This window comes from Furipterus horrens, unplaced genomic scaffold (assembly GCF_987537825.1).
Source record: "Furipterus horrens unplaced genomic scaffold, mFurHor1.1.pri manual_scaffold_8, whole genome shotgun sequence".
In the NCBI taxonomy this organism is placed as follows: Eukaryota; Metazoa; Chordata; class Mammalia; order Chiroptera; family Furipteridae; genus Furipterus; species Furipterus horrens.
Window position 1 is genome coordinate 60,852,194 of NW_028327178.1, and position 12,753 is coordinate 60,864,946.

The 12,753-nt window shown below is 40.6% G+C and overlaps 1 protein-coding gene across 1 annotated transcript in view; it reads right to left on the reverse strand.

Annotated features, from left to right (window-relative positions):
* HMCES (5-hydroxymethylcytosine binding, ES cell specific) overlaps positions 1-12,753 on the reverse strand; it is a 46,955-nt gene that overhangs the window by 12,361 nt on the left and 21,841 nt on the right. Inside the window, exon 5 of the mRNA XM_090285946.1 lies at positions 2,910-3,091. Within this exon, the coding sequence (XP_090142072.1) occupies positions 2,910-3,091 (182 nt within the window). The remainder of the gene's footprint in view (positions 1-2,909; positions 3,092-12,753) is intronic.

Genomic DNA, 12,753 nt, shown 5'->3' on the forward strand with positions numbered 1-12,753 from the left:
GCCACGGCTGAAACAGCGAGCTGTGCTGGAGGCGGCAGCTGCAGCAACAAGTAGTGGGACCCAGTAAGCGGACACCCATATTTGGGGGGAGGAGAGAATTGCCTGGGAGCCAACCCTGGCTGCAGACCAGACTCATCAGCTTGCGATTCCAACGCTGGGGAAGTAGACTCCAATTGCCTCAGACTGTGAGGCCCGGAGGGCGTGGGGACAGAGGAGGAGGCTCCCAGTCCCTCAGCGTAGAGTAATGGCAGAAATGCATCTTGGACCCACAACCCCACGCAAAGCACCAGTGTGGTGAGAAAGGTTCCCAGGTTATGATGTGTACATGGGGCTCTGCCCAATATAGTGTAAACAGTGTGACAGCGCCCCGCACAAAAAGGAAAGATAAACAAAATGGTCAGAATGGCAGAATTAATAATTGAAAAACCAATCATGCAGGTCACCAAAAAGCAAATAAGGGACTTGACCGATGAACAAATAGAGAATCTTTCTGAGGCTCAGTTCAGAGCTATAGTCATAAGGCAGCTTACAGACCTAACAGCGGGACTTAATCAAGACAGGGAAGGAATGAAGGCTAGTCATGCTGAAATGAACAAAAATACATACAGGACAAGTGGTGAGGAAGGGAAAGCCAGGGATCAAATCAACAAATCGAAACATAGGGAGGGAACAAACAGTCAACAACTGCAGAAAGAGGAAACAAAAAGTGAGGAATATGAGGAGAGGCTCAGAAACCTCTGGGACAGCTATAAGCGAACGAACATTCGAATTATAGGATTGCCAGAGGGTTAAGAAGAACTAGAAACTGAAAAATTATGTGAAAAAATAATGAAGCAGAACTTTCCTAACTTGGGGAAGGAAATGGACTTACAAGTCCAGGAAGCACAGAGAGTTTCAGATAAACTGGACCCAGGGAGAACCACTCCAAGACACATTATAACCAAATGTCAAAAATTAAGGATAAAGAGAGAATCTTAAAAGCAGCAAGAGAGAAGAAAAGAATCATGTACAAAGGGATCCCAATTAGACTATCAGCTAATTTCTCAAAGGAAACTCTGCAGGCAAGAAGGGACTGGCAAGAAGTATTCATAGTAATGAAAATGAAAAACCTACAGCCATGATTACTCTATCCAGCGAAGCTGTCATTCAAGATAGAAGGGCAGAGAAAGTGCTTCCAGGACAAAGTAAAACTGAAGGAGTTCATTAGATCCAAACCACTGTTATATGAGATGTTAAAGGGATGTGTTTAGAAGAAGGAGGATCAAAACTATGAACATTAAAATGAAAACTGTATCACAACAACCAACAACAGAAGTTAGGAAATCGAAACAAAGACAAACTAAGTAGGCAAGGAAAGTGGAAAAAGAATTATAGGTATGGGGAACATATAGGGGGGAGGTCAGTGGGGAGGTGAAAGGGGAGAAATGGAGGAAGATGATGCAAGAATTAAGAAGTATAGTAGGAGGGAGTGGAGTAGACAGATGTTGAGAAGAACTATATGTGCAACAAATGGGCATGGCCTAAGTGGGGGGACAACTGGAGGGAGGGGGGGGTCACAGGGTGTAGGGGAGCAGAGGGAAAAGAAACTGGGACAACTTTAACAGCATAATCAATAAAACATATTTAAAAAGGTTAAAAAAAGAAAAGTTGGGAGGGACACCTGGGGAGCGCTCCCAGCACCAGACCAGACAATGTAGCTCACGGTGCCAGAGCCAGTGAAAATAAATCCTGATTGCTTCTGACTGTGCAAACCAGTGGGGGTTGGGGTGGAGGAAAAAACTGCCGGTCACTCAGCAGAGTCCGTTTCTTTAAAGGGTCCCTACGGTCCTAGAACATCTGCAGACCCACCCACTCTGGGAACCATGGCCAGGGAAACAGCTAGAGCAGCACCAGTCCCATATGGGAAGCAGGAGAAGTTCCTGGAAAGGGGTCGAGTTCTGAGCAAGTGGCATTGTTACCTCTCAGACCCCTCCTCCACACCGTCGGCAGCTGTCCGTCTCGAGAGACGATGGTGTAGCTTCTTAAGAGTCTATCTGCACCGCCGAGAATGGTTGTGCAGTCCGACTCGGGAGTGACACGGTATCTGTCTCCTCCCGTGTTGAATCGACATCTTGCGATGACGCTGGAGTGTCCTCTCCAGTGAAGCTGAAGCTACAGAGCCTGGGCAGGGTGATATGGAGGGTCTGCTGTTGCCCATGCAGCAGACCCCCCCTCTCTTTGCAGCTGAAGGGTCCAAGGGAAAGACGGAGTCAATACAGCTTGGCTTCAGGTGCGCCGCAGGAGTTGCCGGTGTTGACTACAACGTCAAACCGCCTTAGGGACTCCGGCTCCGGATTTTCTGTCGGGGTTTACTCCCTTAGCCTTTCCCCTGAAGAGGTATGCCGCAAGGCAGCGGAGGTTTTTTGGAGTCAGAGATTTCCTTCTCTGATGTGCCCTGACTGGAAGATCGAACCAGCGACACTTAGCTCGCAGAATAATTATAAGCTGCAACTCTTTTGATGCTTTCACAAGCAAACTCTGGGTCTTTTTAAGGTAAAGTACCACATTTATTGTAGTATCTATGTATTTCTTAACTTAATATATAAAACTGTGATCGTTTTTAATAAATTTCTATTATTTTTAAATGTGTCATGGATAAAGTTTTAAGTGTAGTCCTCTTAACCCCACTTTTCCCATAAGTTCTGTGGTTTTCATTGTATAATTTTGCATAATGTGGTGATTTTTAGGAATGCATGTCACGTTATAGCCTGACTGTAACTGTATTTTGCAAAGCAACTATCTTAGTTTCCTACTGTATACATTTTTACATGGAGAAACTTAAGATTCCAAAAGCAACCTATCTAAAAAGCAAAGAGAACAAATCCTCCCATGAATCCTTTGGAACCCAGGGATAAGAAATGTTAACTTGCCTATGGTGGATGTCATTCAAGCCTTTGCAGGAATCCACTGTGATGATGGTGTAGGAATACAGGCAGTATCCTCCCTCTGGTGGCTCCCAGCAGTCAAAGATCCCAGCCATTGTTAGCGGCCTCCAGTTGTCCCAGACTTTCTCCCAATCCTCAGGACTGTGTACAGCACCAATGCTGCCAGACTGGAAACAAATACATGGGCAGATTACACACTCAACAGACTCCTTCTATATGCAGGTTGGGCACTACTACAGACTTAAGAACATTGTAATCATTTTAGAAGTAATTTAGCCCATACCTTATTAACAGCTCCCCTTTCAAAGGAAAGAGGGCTGGTTGCAAATACCCATCAAAGCTATATATAGAGTTAGGGCTCCTTCAACGCTTTCAAAATACAATTTAATACCTTCACTAGGCATTCAGGCTTTCTATGTTAATCTGAACCAAACCTAGCTGTTTGTAAATGAAGCTACCATGCATTTTGTTTCCACTGTCTTGCTGAAACAACATTCCCCTATCCAAAATGTCCTTCCCACCCTTTCTTATCATGCCAATTCCTACAGAGATTCAGTTCAAGGCCTAGAATACAAAAAGCTAGAAAGAGTGTCACATTCACTATAAACAATAGCACAAAAAGCTAGATAATCTACCAAATCACAACTTTTCTAAAATTCATTAGAGAACTGAGGTCACAGGGCAACCAATTAGTCTGAACTTTATGGAGAGACAGGGACCTCCAAGTGGAGAAGAGACACAAACACTGGCTTACCAGTGTCAGCAGGAGGAAGATAAGTCCTTCATACAGTAGATAAGAATTCAGATAAAATTATCATTGAATTGCTAAATGCAGAGTGTGGGCTAGCCTGAGAGGACAGAATCCCTGGGAAAAACAGACAACAGGGCATTTACATCAGCTTACAGACTCTTCTCCACAGACTTCCCAAGTGCTCACAAGAAAGGCTGGGGGCAGGCAGGAGACTGGAGAAAGCCTTCCTTGCTGGTGCATGGCTACAGAAGGAGTCTCCTGTTTCAGGAAAGGCATGAAGTTTAACCTGATCACTTTTCCTCTAAGAAATAAAAGTCTTAAGGGGTCAGGGGAAGGGTAATAAACCTTATCCCTCCTAAAATACAGGTAAAGACTCATTGAGGCTACGGAAGGGTAGAAGAAGAAACCTCTATTCCCCTGGGAAAGGAGCAAGATCACTGAGAAAGGATCCTAAGAGCTAGTGATATAGTTCTGCATATAACTGAGGCTGAATGAAGACAAGAGAGGATACTCCACCCCCCTTCAGATTAGTGGCACCAAGTGACAAGAAACAGCAGTCTAATTCTGGATAAGGGGCAAGAGCATGGGGAGATCCCTTCTAAGGCACAGGATCAAAGGGAAATACTATAGCTGAAGGGAACAGTGCTACTGAGGAAAACCCTCTGGAAAATCAACCCTTTCTCTAAACACAAGGTGACATCAGAGAAATTTAAAACCAGTGGTGAACAAAGGTAATCATAAAAACAAAATCCAAATCGAGTTCAGCTGATATAATCCACTCAATCTCACATGTTAATGGCCTAATAGAAGGATAAGTGTATCCATTTCCAGGCATATTATTTCTCTCAGGCTCTGTGCTATATACTATGGCAAACAATCAAAAATTACAAGACACATTTTTAAAAAGCCATAACAAACAAACAAAACAACAGCCAATCAATTCCCAAGAGATAGAAATCAACAGAACCAGGCTCAAGAGATTACATTTCCCAAATGCTGAAAATATTAGGGAATTTAAAGTAAGTAAAATCAGTATGTTAAAGGCTCTTGTAGAAAAGGTAGACCACATGCATGAACAATTAAGGAATTTTGGCAAAATTAGAAAGAATAACAGGTCAATAAAAATTCCAAACTGAAACACAGAAAAAAATATTGAAGTATACAGAAGAGAACATCCAAAAACTATGGACAATAGCAAATTGTCTAACACATGTGTATTTAGAATCCCAGAAAAAGAAAATAAAATGTGGCAAAGAAATATTTGAATAATGACTGAGAATTTTCCAAAAATTATGAAAGACTCCAAGAAGCTCAGAGAACATGCCAAACACACACACACACACACACACACACACACACACACACACACACACACACACATCATATTTAAATTGTTGAAAACCACAGAGAAAACCTTTAAAAAATATCTCAAAAGCACTGGGGCCCCTGGCTGGTGAGTCTCAGTGGACTGAGCACCACCTGCAAACTGAAAGCTCGCTAGTTTGGTTCTCAGTCAGGACACATGCCTGGGCTGTGGGTCAGGTCCCCAGTTGCGGGGGCTATGAGAGGTAACAATCGAGGTTTCTCTCCTCTTTCTTCCTCCCTTCCCTTTTCTCTAAAAGTAAATAAATAAAATCTTTTAAAAAAAAAGCATTGGGGAATAAAGTTGTGGTGGAAGTACACATTACAAACAGAGGAAAAACAAAAACAAAAAAACCCAAACCCCAAAATTACAGTAGACTTCTCAAGAAACTATGAAAGCCAAAAACAATTGAGTGCTTTTTTAAAGTGCTGAAAGAAAAAACAAAAAATCTGACAACCCTAAATTCTAAACACAGTGAAAATACTTATCAGAAATGCAGATAATGGGCCCTGACTGGTGTGGCTCAGTGGATTGGGCATTGACCAGCAAACCAAAAGATCACTGGTTCAATTCCTGGTGAGGGTACATGCCTGGGTTGCAGGTCAGGTCTCTAGTAGGAGGTGTGCAAGAGGCAACCAATAGACGTTTCTCTCACACATCAATGTTTCTCTCCCTCTCTTCCTCCCTCTAAACATAAATATATAAAATCTTTTTAAAAAATGCAGACAGTGGTTGCCAGATGCTTGGTGCAAGGAGTGACTAATAATGAAATGGGTTTTTCAGGGGGTGAATAATGTTTTGAAGCTGGATAGTGATAATGGTTGCCCAACATTCTAAATAAACTAAAAACCAATATATGCTTTAAAAGGGTAAGTTTTATGGTATTTAACAAAAAAGTAGAATCCATACCAGCAGACCTGCACTACACAAAATATTAAAAGGAAATTCTTTAGGCAGAAGGAATATGATACCAGAGAGAAAGAAACCTGGATACACAGAAAGAAGTGAAGATCCATGGAAATAGCTAAAATGAAGGTAAGTGTAAAATTTCTTATTTTTTTTCCATTTTTTTATTGTTGTTCTATTACAGTTGTCCCATCTTTCCCACATTGCATTTCCTTGCGCCACCCACCTCACCCCTCTCCACTGTCAATCCCCACCCTGTTGTCCATGTACATGGGTCATTTACATTAGTTCCCTGACTAGACCCTTTTTCTTCTTTCCCCCTTTCCCCGCTCACTCCCCACTAGTCACTTTCAGTCTGTTCCTTGTTTCCATGCCTCTGGTTCTATTTTGCTCGTTTGTTTTGTTCCTTAGGTTCCTGTATTAGGTGAATCATATGGTATTTTTCTTTCGCCACCTGGCTTATTTCATTAAGCATAATACTCTCCAGTTCCATCCATGTTGTTGTAACTGGCAGGAGTTCCTTCTTTCTCTCTCCTGCATAGAATTCCTTCGTGTAAAATGTACCACAGTTTTTTAATCTACTCATTGACTGATGGGCATGTAGGCTGTTTCCAGCATTTGGCTATTGTAAATGGCACTGCTATGAACAGAGGGGTGTATAGGTTCTTTTGAATTGGTGTTTCAGGATTCTTTTGGGTATAATCCTAGCAGTGGAATAGAGAAGACAGTTTCATTTTTAGTTTTTTGAGGAAATTCCATAGTGTTTTCCACAATGGCTGCACCAGTCTGCATTCCCACCAACAGTACACTAAGGTTCCCTTTCTTCCCCATCCTCACAAGCACTTGCTGTTTGTTGATTTGTTAATGGCCATTCTGATTGGTGTGAGGTGGTATCTCATTGTGGTTTTAATTTGCATCTCTCTGATGGCTAGTGATGTTGAGCATTCTTTCATATGCCTATGGGTCTTGTGTATATCCATCCTCCTTGTAGAAGTGTCTGGTAGGGCCTTTGCCCATTTTTTAATTGGATTGTTTGTCTTCTTGGAGCTGAGTCATATAAGTTCTTTATATATTTTGGATACCAAATCCTTGCCCGAGGTGTCATTGGCAAATATTTTTCCCGTATGGTTGGTACCTTTTCACCTTGCTGATATTTTCTGTAGCAGAGCAGAAACTTTTTAGTTTGATGTAGTCCCATTTGTTTATTTCCCTTGCCCTGGGAGATATATGGGAGATACATTGCTTCATGGGATATCTGAGATTTTGCTGCCTATGCTTTCCTCTAGGACTTTTATGGTGTCACGGCTTACATTTAAGTCTTTGATTCATCTTGAGTTTATTCTGGTGTATGGTGTAAACTGGTGGTCTAGTTTCATTTTTTTTGTACGTCCCTGTCCAGTTCTCCCAATACCATTTGTTGAAGAGGCCATCTTCACTCCATTTTATGAGCCTTCCCCCTTCGTCAAATATTAATTGACCATATAGACCTGGGTTTATTTCTGGGCTCTCTATTCTGCTCCATTGATCCATTTGTCTGTTCTTAAGCCAACACAAGATTGTTTTGATTACAGTGGCCTTGTAATATGGTTTGATATGAGGTATTGTGATTCCTCCTACTTTGTTCTACTTTCTCAAGACTGCTGAGGCTATTTGGGGTCATTTTTGGTTCCATATAAATTTTTGAAGCACTTGTTCTAGGTCTGTGAAATATGTTGTTGGTATTTTAATAGGCATTGCATTGAATCTACAAATTGCTTTGGGTAGTATGAACATTTTAATGATATTGATTCTTCCCATCAACGAACATGGTATATGCTTCCATTTATCTGTATCTACCTTAATTTCCTTCTTCAGTGTTCCATAGCTTTCCGAGTACAGGTCTTTTACATCCTTGGTTAAGTTTATTCCTAGGTACTTTACTTTTCTTGTTGCTATAGTAAATGAGACTTTTTTTCTAGTTTCTATCTCTGATATTTCATAAACGCCTTCAATTTCTGAATATTGACTTTGTACGCTCCTATTTTGCTAAATTCACTTATTAGGTTGAGTAATTTTTTGGTGGAGTCTATAGGGTTTTCTATGTACACTATCATGTTATCCACAAATAATGACAGTTTTACTTCCTCCTTTCCAATTTGGATGCCTTGTATTCCTCTTTCTTGTTTGATCGTTGTGGCTAGAACTTTCCAACACTATGCTGAATAGAAGTGGAGAGAATGGACATCCTTGTTTTGTACCTGATCTTAGGGGAATGTTTTTAGTTTTTGCCCATTGAGTATGATATTGGTGGCAGAATTCTCATATATGGCCTTTATTATGTTGAGGTATTCTCCCTCTATTCCCAGTTTTTTATCATAAATGGGTGCTAAACTTTATCAAATGTTTTTTCATCATCTATTGATATGATCATGTGATTTTTGTCTTTCATTTTGTTTATGTGGTGTATTGCATTTATTGATTTGCAAATATTAGACCATCCTTGCATCTCTGGGATGAATCCCACTTGATCTTGGTGTGTGATCTTTTTATGTGTTGATGGATCTGGTTTGCCAATATTTTGTTGAGGATTTTAGCATCTATGTTCATCAGCAATACTGATCTGTAGTTTTCTTTGTTCTGTCTTGACCTGGTTATGGAATCAGGATAATGCTGGCCTCATAGAAAGAGTTTGGGAGTCTTCCCTCCTCTTGGATTTTTTGGAGTAATTTGAGAAGGATGGGAGTTAGTTCTTCCCTAAATGTTTGTTAAAATTCGCCTGTGAAGCCATCTGATCTAGGGATATTTTTATTATTGCTTCAATTTCACTTATTGTTATTGGTTTATTCAGGTTTTCTGCTTATTCTTCATTCAGTTTTGGAAGATTATATGTTTCCAGAAATTTGTCAATTTCACCCAGATTGTAGAATTTCTGGTCATATAGTTGTTCGTAGCTGGTTTTTACAATTCTATATTGCTATGAACTTCCCTCTCAGGACTGCCTTTGCTGTGTCCCATAGGTTATATGTTCATTTTCATTTGTTTCCAGAAACTTTTTCATTTCTTCCTTGATGTCATTGTTAACCCATTCATTATTTAATACCATGTTATTAAGTCTCGATGAATTTGAATATTTTTGAGTTTTTTCCTTGAGATTTGTTTCTAGTTTCAAGTCATTGTGGTCTGAGAAGATGCTCGATATAATTTCAATTTTCTAGAATTTGTTGAGGCTTGTTTTATATCTTACCATGTGGTCTATCTTCGACAATGTTCCATGTGCACATGAAAAGAATGTATATTTTGCTTCTTTGAGGTGAAAGGTTCTATATATATCGATTAAGTTCATTTCATCTAGAGTGTTGTTCAACATCACAATTTCTTTGTTGTTTCTTTGCTTGGAAGTTGTGTCCATTGTTGACAATAGGGTGTTAAAGTCCTCTACTATGAGCATGTTCCTGTCTATATCCTTCTTTAATTCCTCCAAGATTTTCCTTATATATTTGGGTGCTCCTATGTTGTGTGCATATATGTTTATAAGGGTTATATCTTCTTGATGGATTGTTCCCTTAAGTATTATGAAATGTCCTTCTTTGTCTCTTTTTATGTCCTTTGTTGTGAAATATGTTATATCTAAGTATTGCTACCCCAGGTTTGTTTTTTCATGTCCATTTGCTTGAAATATTTTTTCCATCTCTTCACTTTCAGTCTGTGTAGATCTTTAGTTCTGAGGTGGGTCTCTTGTAGACAGCATATATGTGGGTCATGCTTTCTAATCCATTCAGCTACCCTATGTCTTTTGATTGGTGCATTTAATCCACTTACATCTAAGGTTATTATTGACAGGTATTTATTCATTGCGATTTTTCCACTTTGTACTTGTGTTCCTCTCTGTCGCTCTGTTTCTTCATTATCTTCTTAAAGCAGAGCCTTTAGCATCTCTTGCAATGCTGGTTTGGTGGAGATATATTCTTTTAGCTTTCTTTTGTCTGGAAAGCCCCTTATTTCACCTTCCATTTTGAATGAGAGCCTTGCTAGCTAGGCTAGTTTTGGTTGTAGGCCTTTGTTTGTCAATGCTTGGAATACTTTTGCCATTCCCTTCTGGCCTGTCATGTGTCTGTTGAGAAATCTGAGGATAGCCTTATCAGAGTTCCCTTTTATGTTATTAGCTGTTTCTCTCTTGCTGCTTTTAGGATTCTCTCTCTGTCTTTGAGTTTTGTCATTATTATGTGTCATGGAGTGGCCCTCCTTGGGTTCATCTTCATTGGGACCCTCTGTGCTTCCTGGACTTGGCATGACTTTTTCTCTCATCAAGTTAGGGAAGTTTTCTCTCATTACTTTTTCAAACAGGTTTTCTATCCCTTGCTCCTCTTCTCCTTCTGGTATTCCTATGATATGGATTTTATTATGTTTCATGTTGTCCTGCAACTCTCTTAAAACCTTTTCATTCTTTTTCAGTCTTTTTTCGTTTGTTGCACTGTTGAGAATTTTTCCCTGTTGTCCTCCAGCTTACTGATCCAATCTTCTGCTTCAGCTAACCTTGTTTGATTCCTTCTACTGTGTTCCTCAATTCAGAAATTGTATTCTTCATTTCCTCCTGGCTCAAGTTGATAGTTTCCATGTCCTCTTTAATGCTGGTGTAGTTCTCAGTTAAGTTCCTTGTAGCGTCTATGGAGTTCTTTGTAGTTCCCCTGGAGTTCTTTGTAGTTTTCTTTGAGCTTGCTGAGCTCATTGGACTTTCCTATAATCATTCAATTATTTTGAATTCCATGTCTGATAGTTTGCTTACCTCTATTTCATTTAGCACTATTTCTGGGGATTCATCCTTTCCCTTCGTATGGGTTTGTTTCTTTGTCTCCCCGTTTTTGTGGTTCTTCTTGTTTGTTTCTAATTCTTGGGTTGATCTGCTTTGACTTCCTGCCTTCATGGTGTGACCTTCTGCAGTAGGAGACCTATGGGATTCAGTGGTGCTGTCTCCTTAGCTCCTGAACTTGATTCTCTTGGGATGCTCTTTATGCCATTTATTTGGGCTGTCTGGCTGTACTTGGGTTTGGTTGTTGTTGTGTTGCTCTTTGGTGGGTCCTTCCCTCCAGCTAGCCGACTGAGAACACTCCTTGTGCCACTTCTTATATACTGTTGTAGAGGTGCACTTTCTTTACTCTCTGTATCTGCTCCTGGTGGCATCAGATATGTCCCATTCTGGTCCTAGGCAGCCTCTTCAAAACTACCAGAGATCTACTGCCTTCGTCTGTCTCCTTTAGTTGTTAATCTATTCAATCTGTGATCAGCCCTCAGGCTTAAGCACGAGGGAGGGGTGGATTAATTCCTGTGGCCGGGGCTCTTGCTTCCCCTTAGGCTGACGCCACTTGGAGGGGAGTGGTCTGCCTCCAGTATCAGGAATGAATCAGCAGTGGGACCCGGTTGGCTGTTTCCTCAGTTCTCTCCTTAAAGCCACCATCCGAAATTCTCCTTCAGCATCTCTAGTCCATTCTGCCCTCCCTCTTCTGGAGCTCAGGGTAAGTGGGTGTCAATACATTTTCATGCATGGTCCCTTTAAGAGTTCTTTGTCCCCAGCCATTTCTCTCAGACCAGCAAAAAAAAACCACAGCTTTTCATTTTTTAAAGCTGGATGCTATCTTACCTTCTGCTCTGTTGCTGTAGGCTGGGAAACCCAGCTGGGTGTTTAGACCCCACTCTTCTCAGGGGAACCCATGGCTGCTAAGATGTTTCTCTGTCCATTCGGCTGACACCCAGTGAAGCGCAGACAGCCCTCTTGCATCTCCACACTTCCTACCAGTCATGTTGTGACGAAGCAGCCTTTTCTGTCTGTCCATGGCTTTTCTCCAGCTAATGTTCAGTTGGTTATTCCAGATTATTTCCCCACAATTAAGTTGTAATTTCAGATTGGTCCTGGGAGTAGGTTAGTGTAGCTTCCACTTACTCCATTGCCATCTTGGATCTCTTCAAGGGATTGAACCCGCAACTTTTTGTTGTACAGGATGACTCTCCAACCAACTGTGCCACCTGGCCAGGGTGCAATGGAATCTTAAATATGACACCACAAGCACAAACAATGAAGGATAAAAAAAACATATACACTGGACTTCATTAAAATTTAAAACTTTTGTGTTTTTAGGACATTATCAGGATTGTAAAAGACAACTCACAGAGCCCTGGCAAGTGTGGCTCAGTTGGTTGGAACATCATCCCACACACCTAAAGGCTGCACTTTTGATTCTTGGTAGGAGCACATATCTAGGTAGTGGGTTCAATACACAGTTGGGGTGCATCTGGGAGACAACCAACTGGTATTTCTCTTTCACATTGGTACTTCTCTCTCTCTCCCTCACCCCCCCAACCCCTCTCTCTAAAAGCAATGAAAAAAATGTCCTCAAGTGAGTATTTAAAAAAAAAAAAAAAATCAACCCATAAAATGAAAGAAAATATTTGCAAATCATATATTTGGAAAAACTCTAGTAGCCAGACTATATAAAAAGGCTTACAACTAAACAAAAAGCAAACAATTCAACTTAAAGAACTTGAGTAGATAGTACCCTAAAGAAGATACACAAATGGACAACAGGAACAATAAAAAATGATCACATGTCATTAGTCATCAGCAGAATGCAAATGAAAACCACAATGAGATACTACATCACTCCCACAAGGATAGCTATAATTAAAAAGAAAACAAAAACAGGACTTGCAGCCAAGATGGAGGCATAGACAGACACGCTGCGCCTCCCTCCACAACTAAGAACGAATACAACTACCTCAAAACTAGAATAACCATAAGTTCCAGAAAATCAAACTACATGGAAGTCCAGCAAACAAAG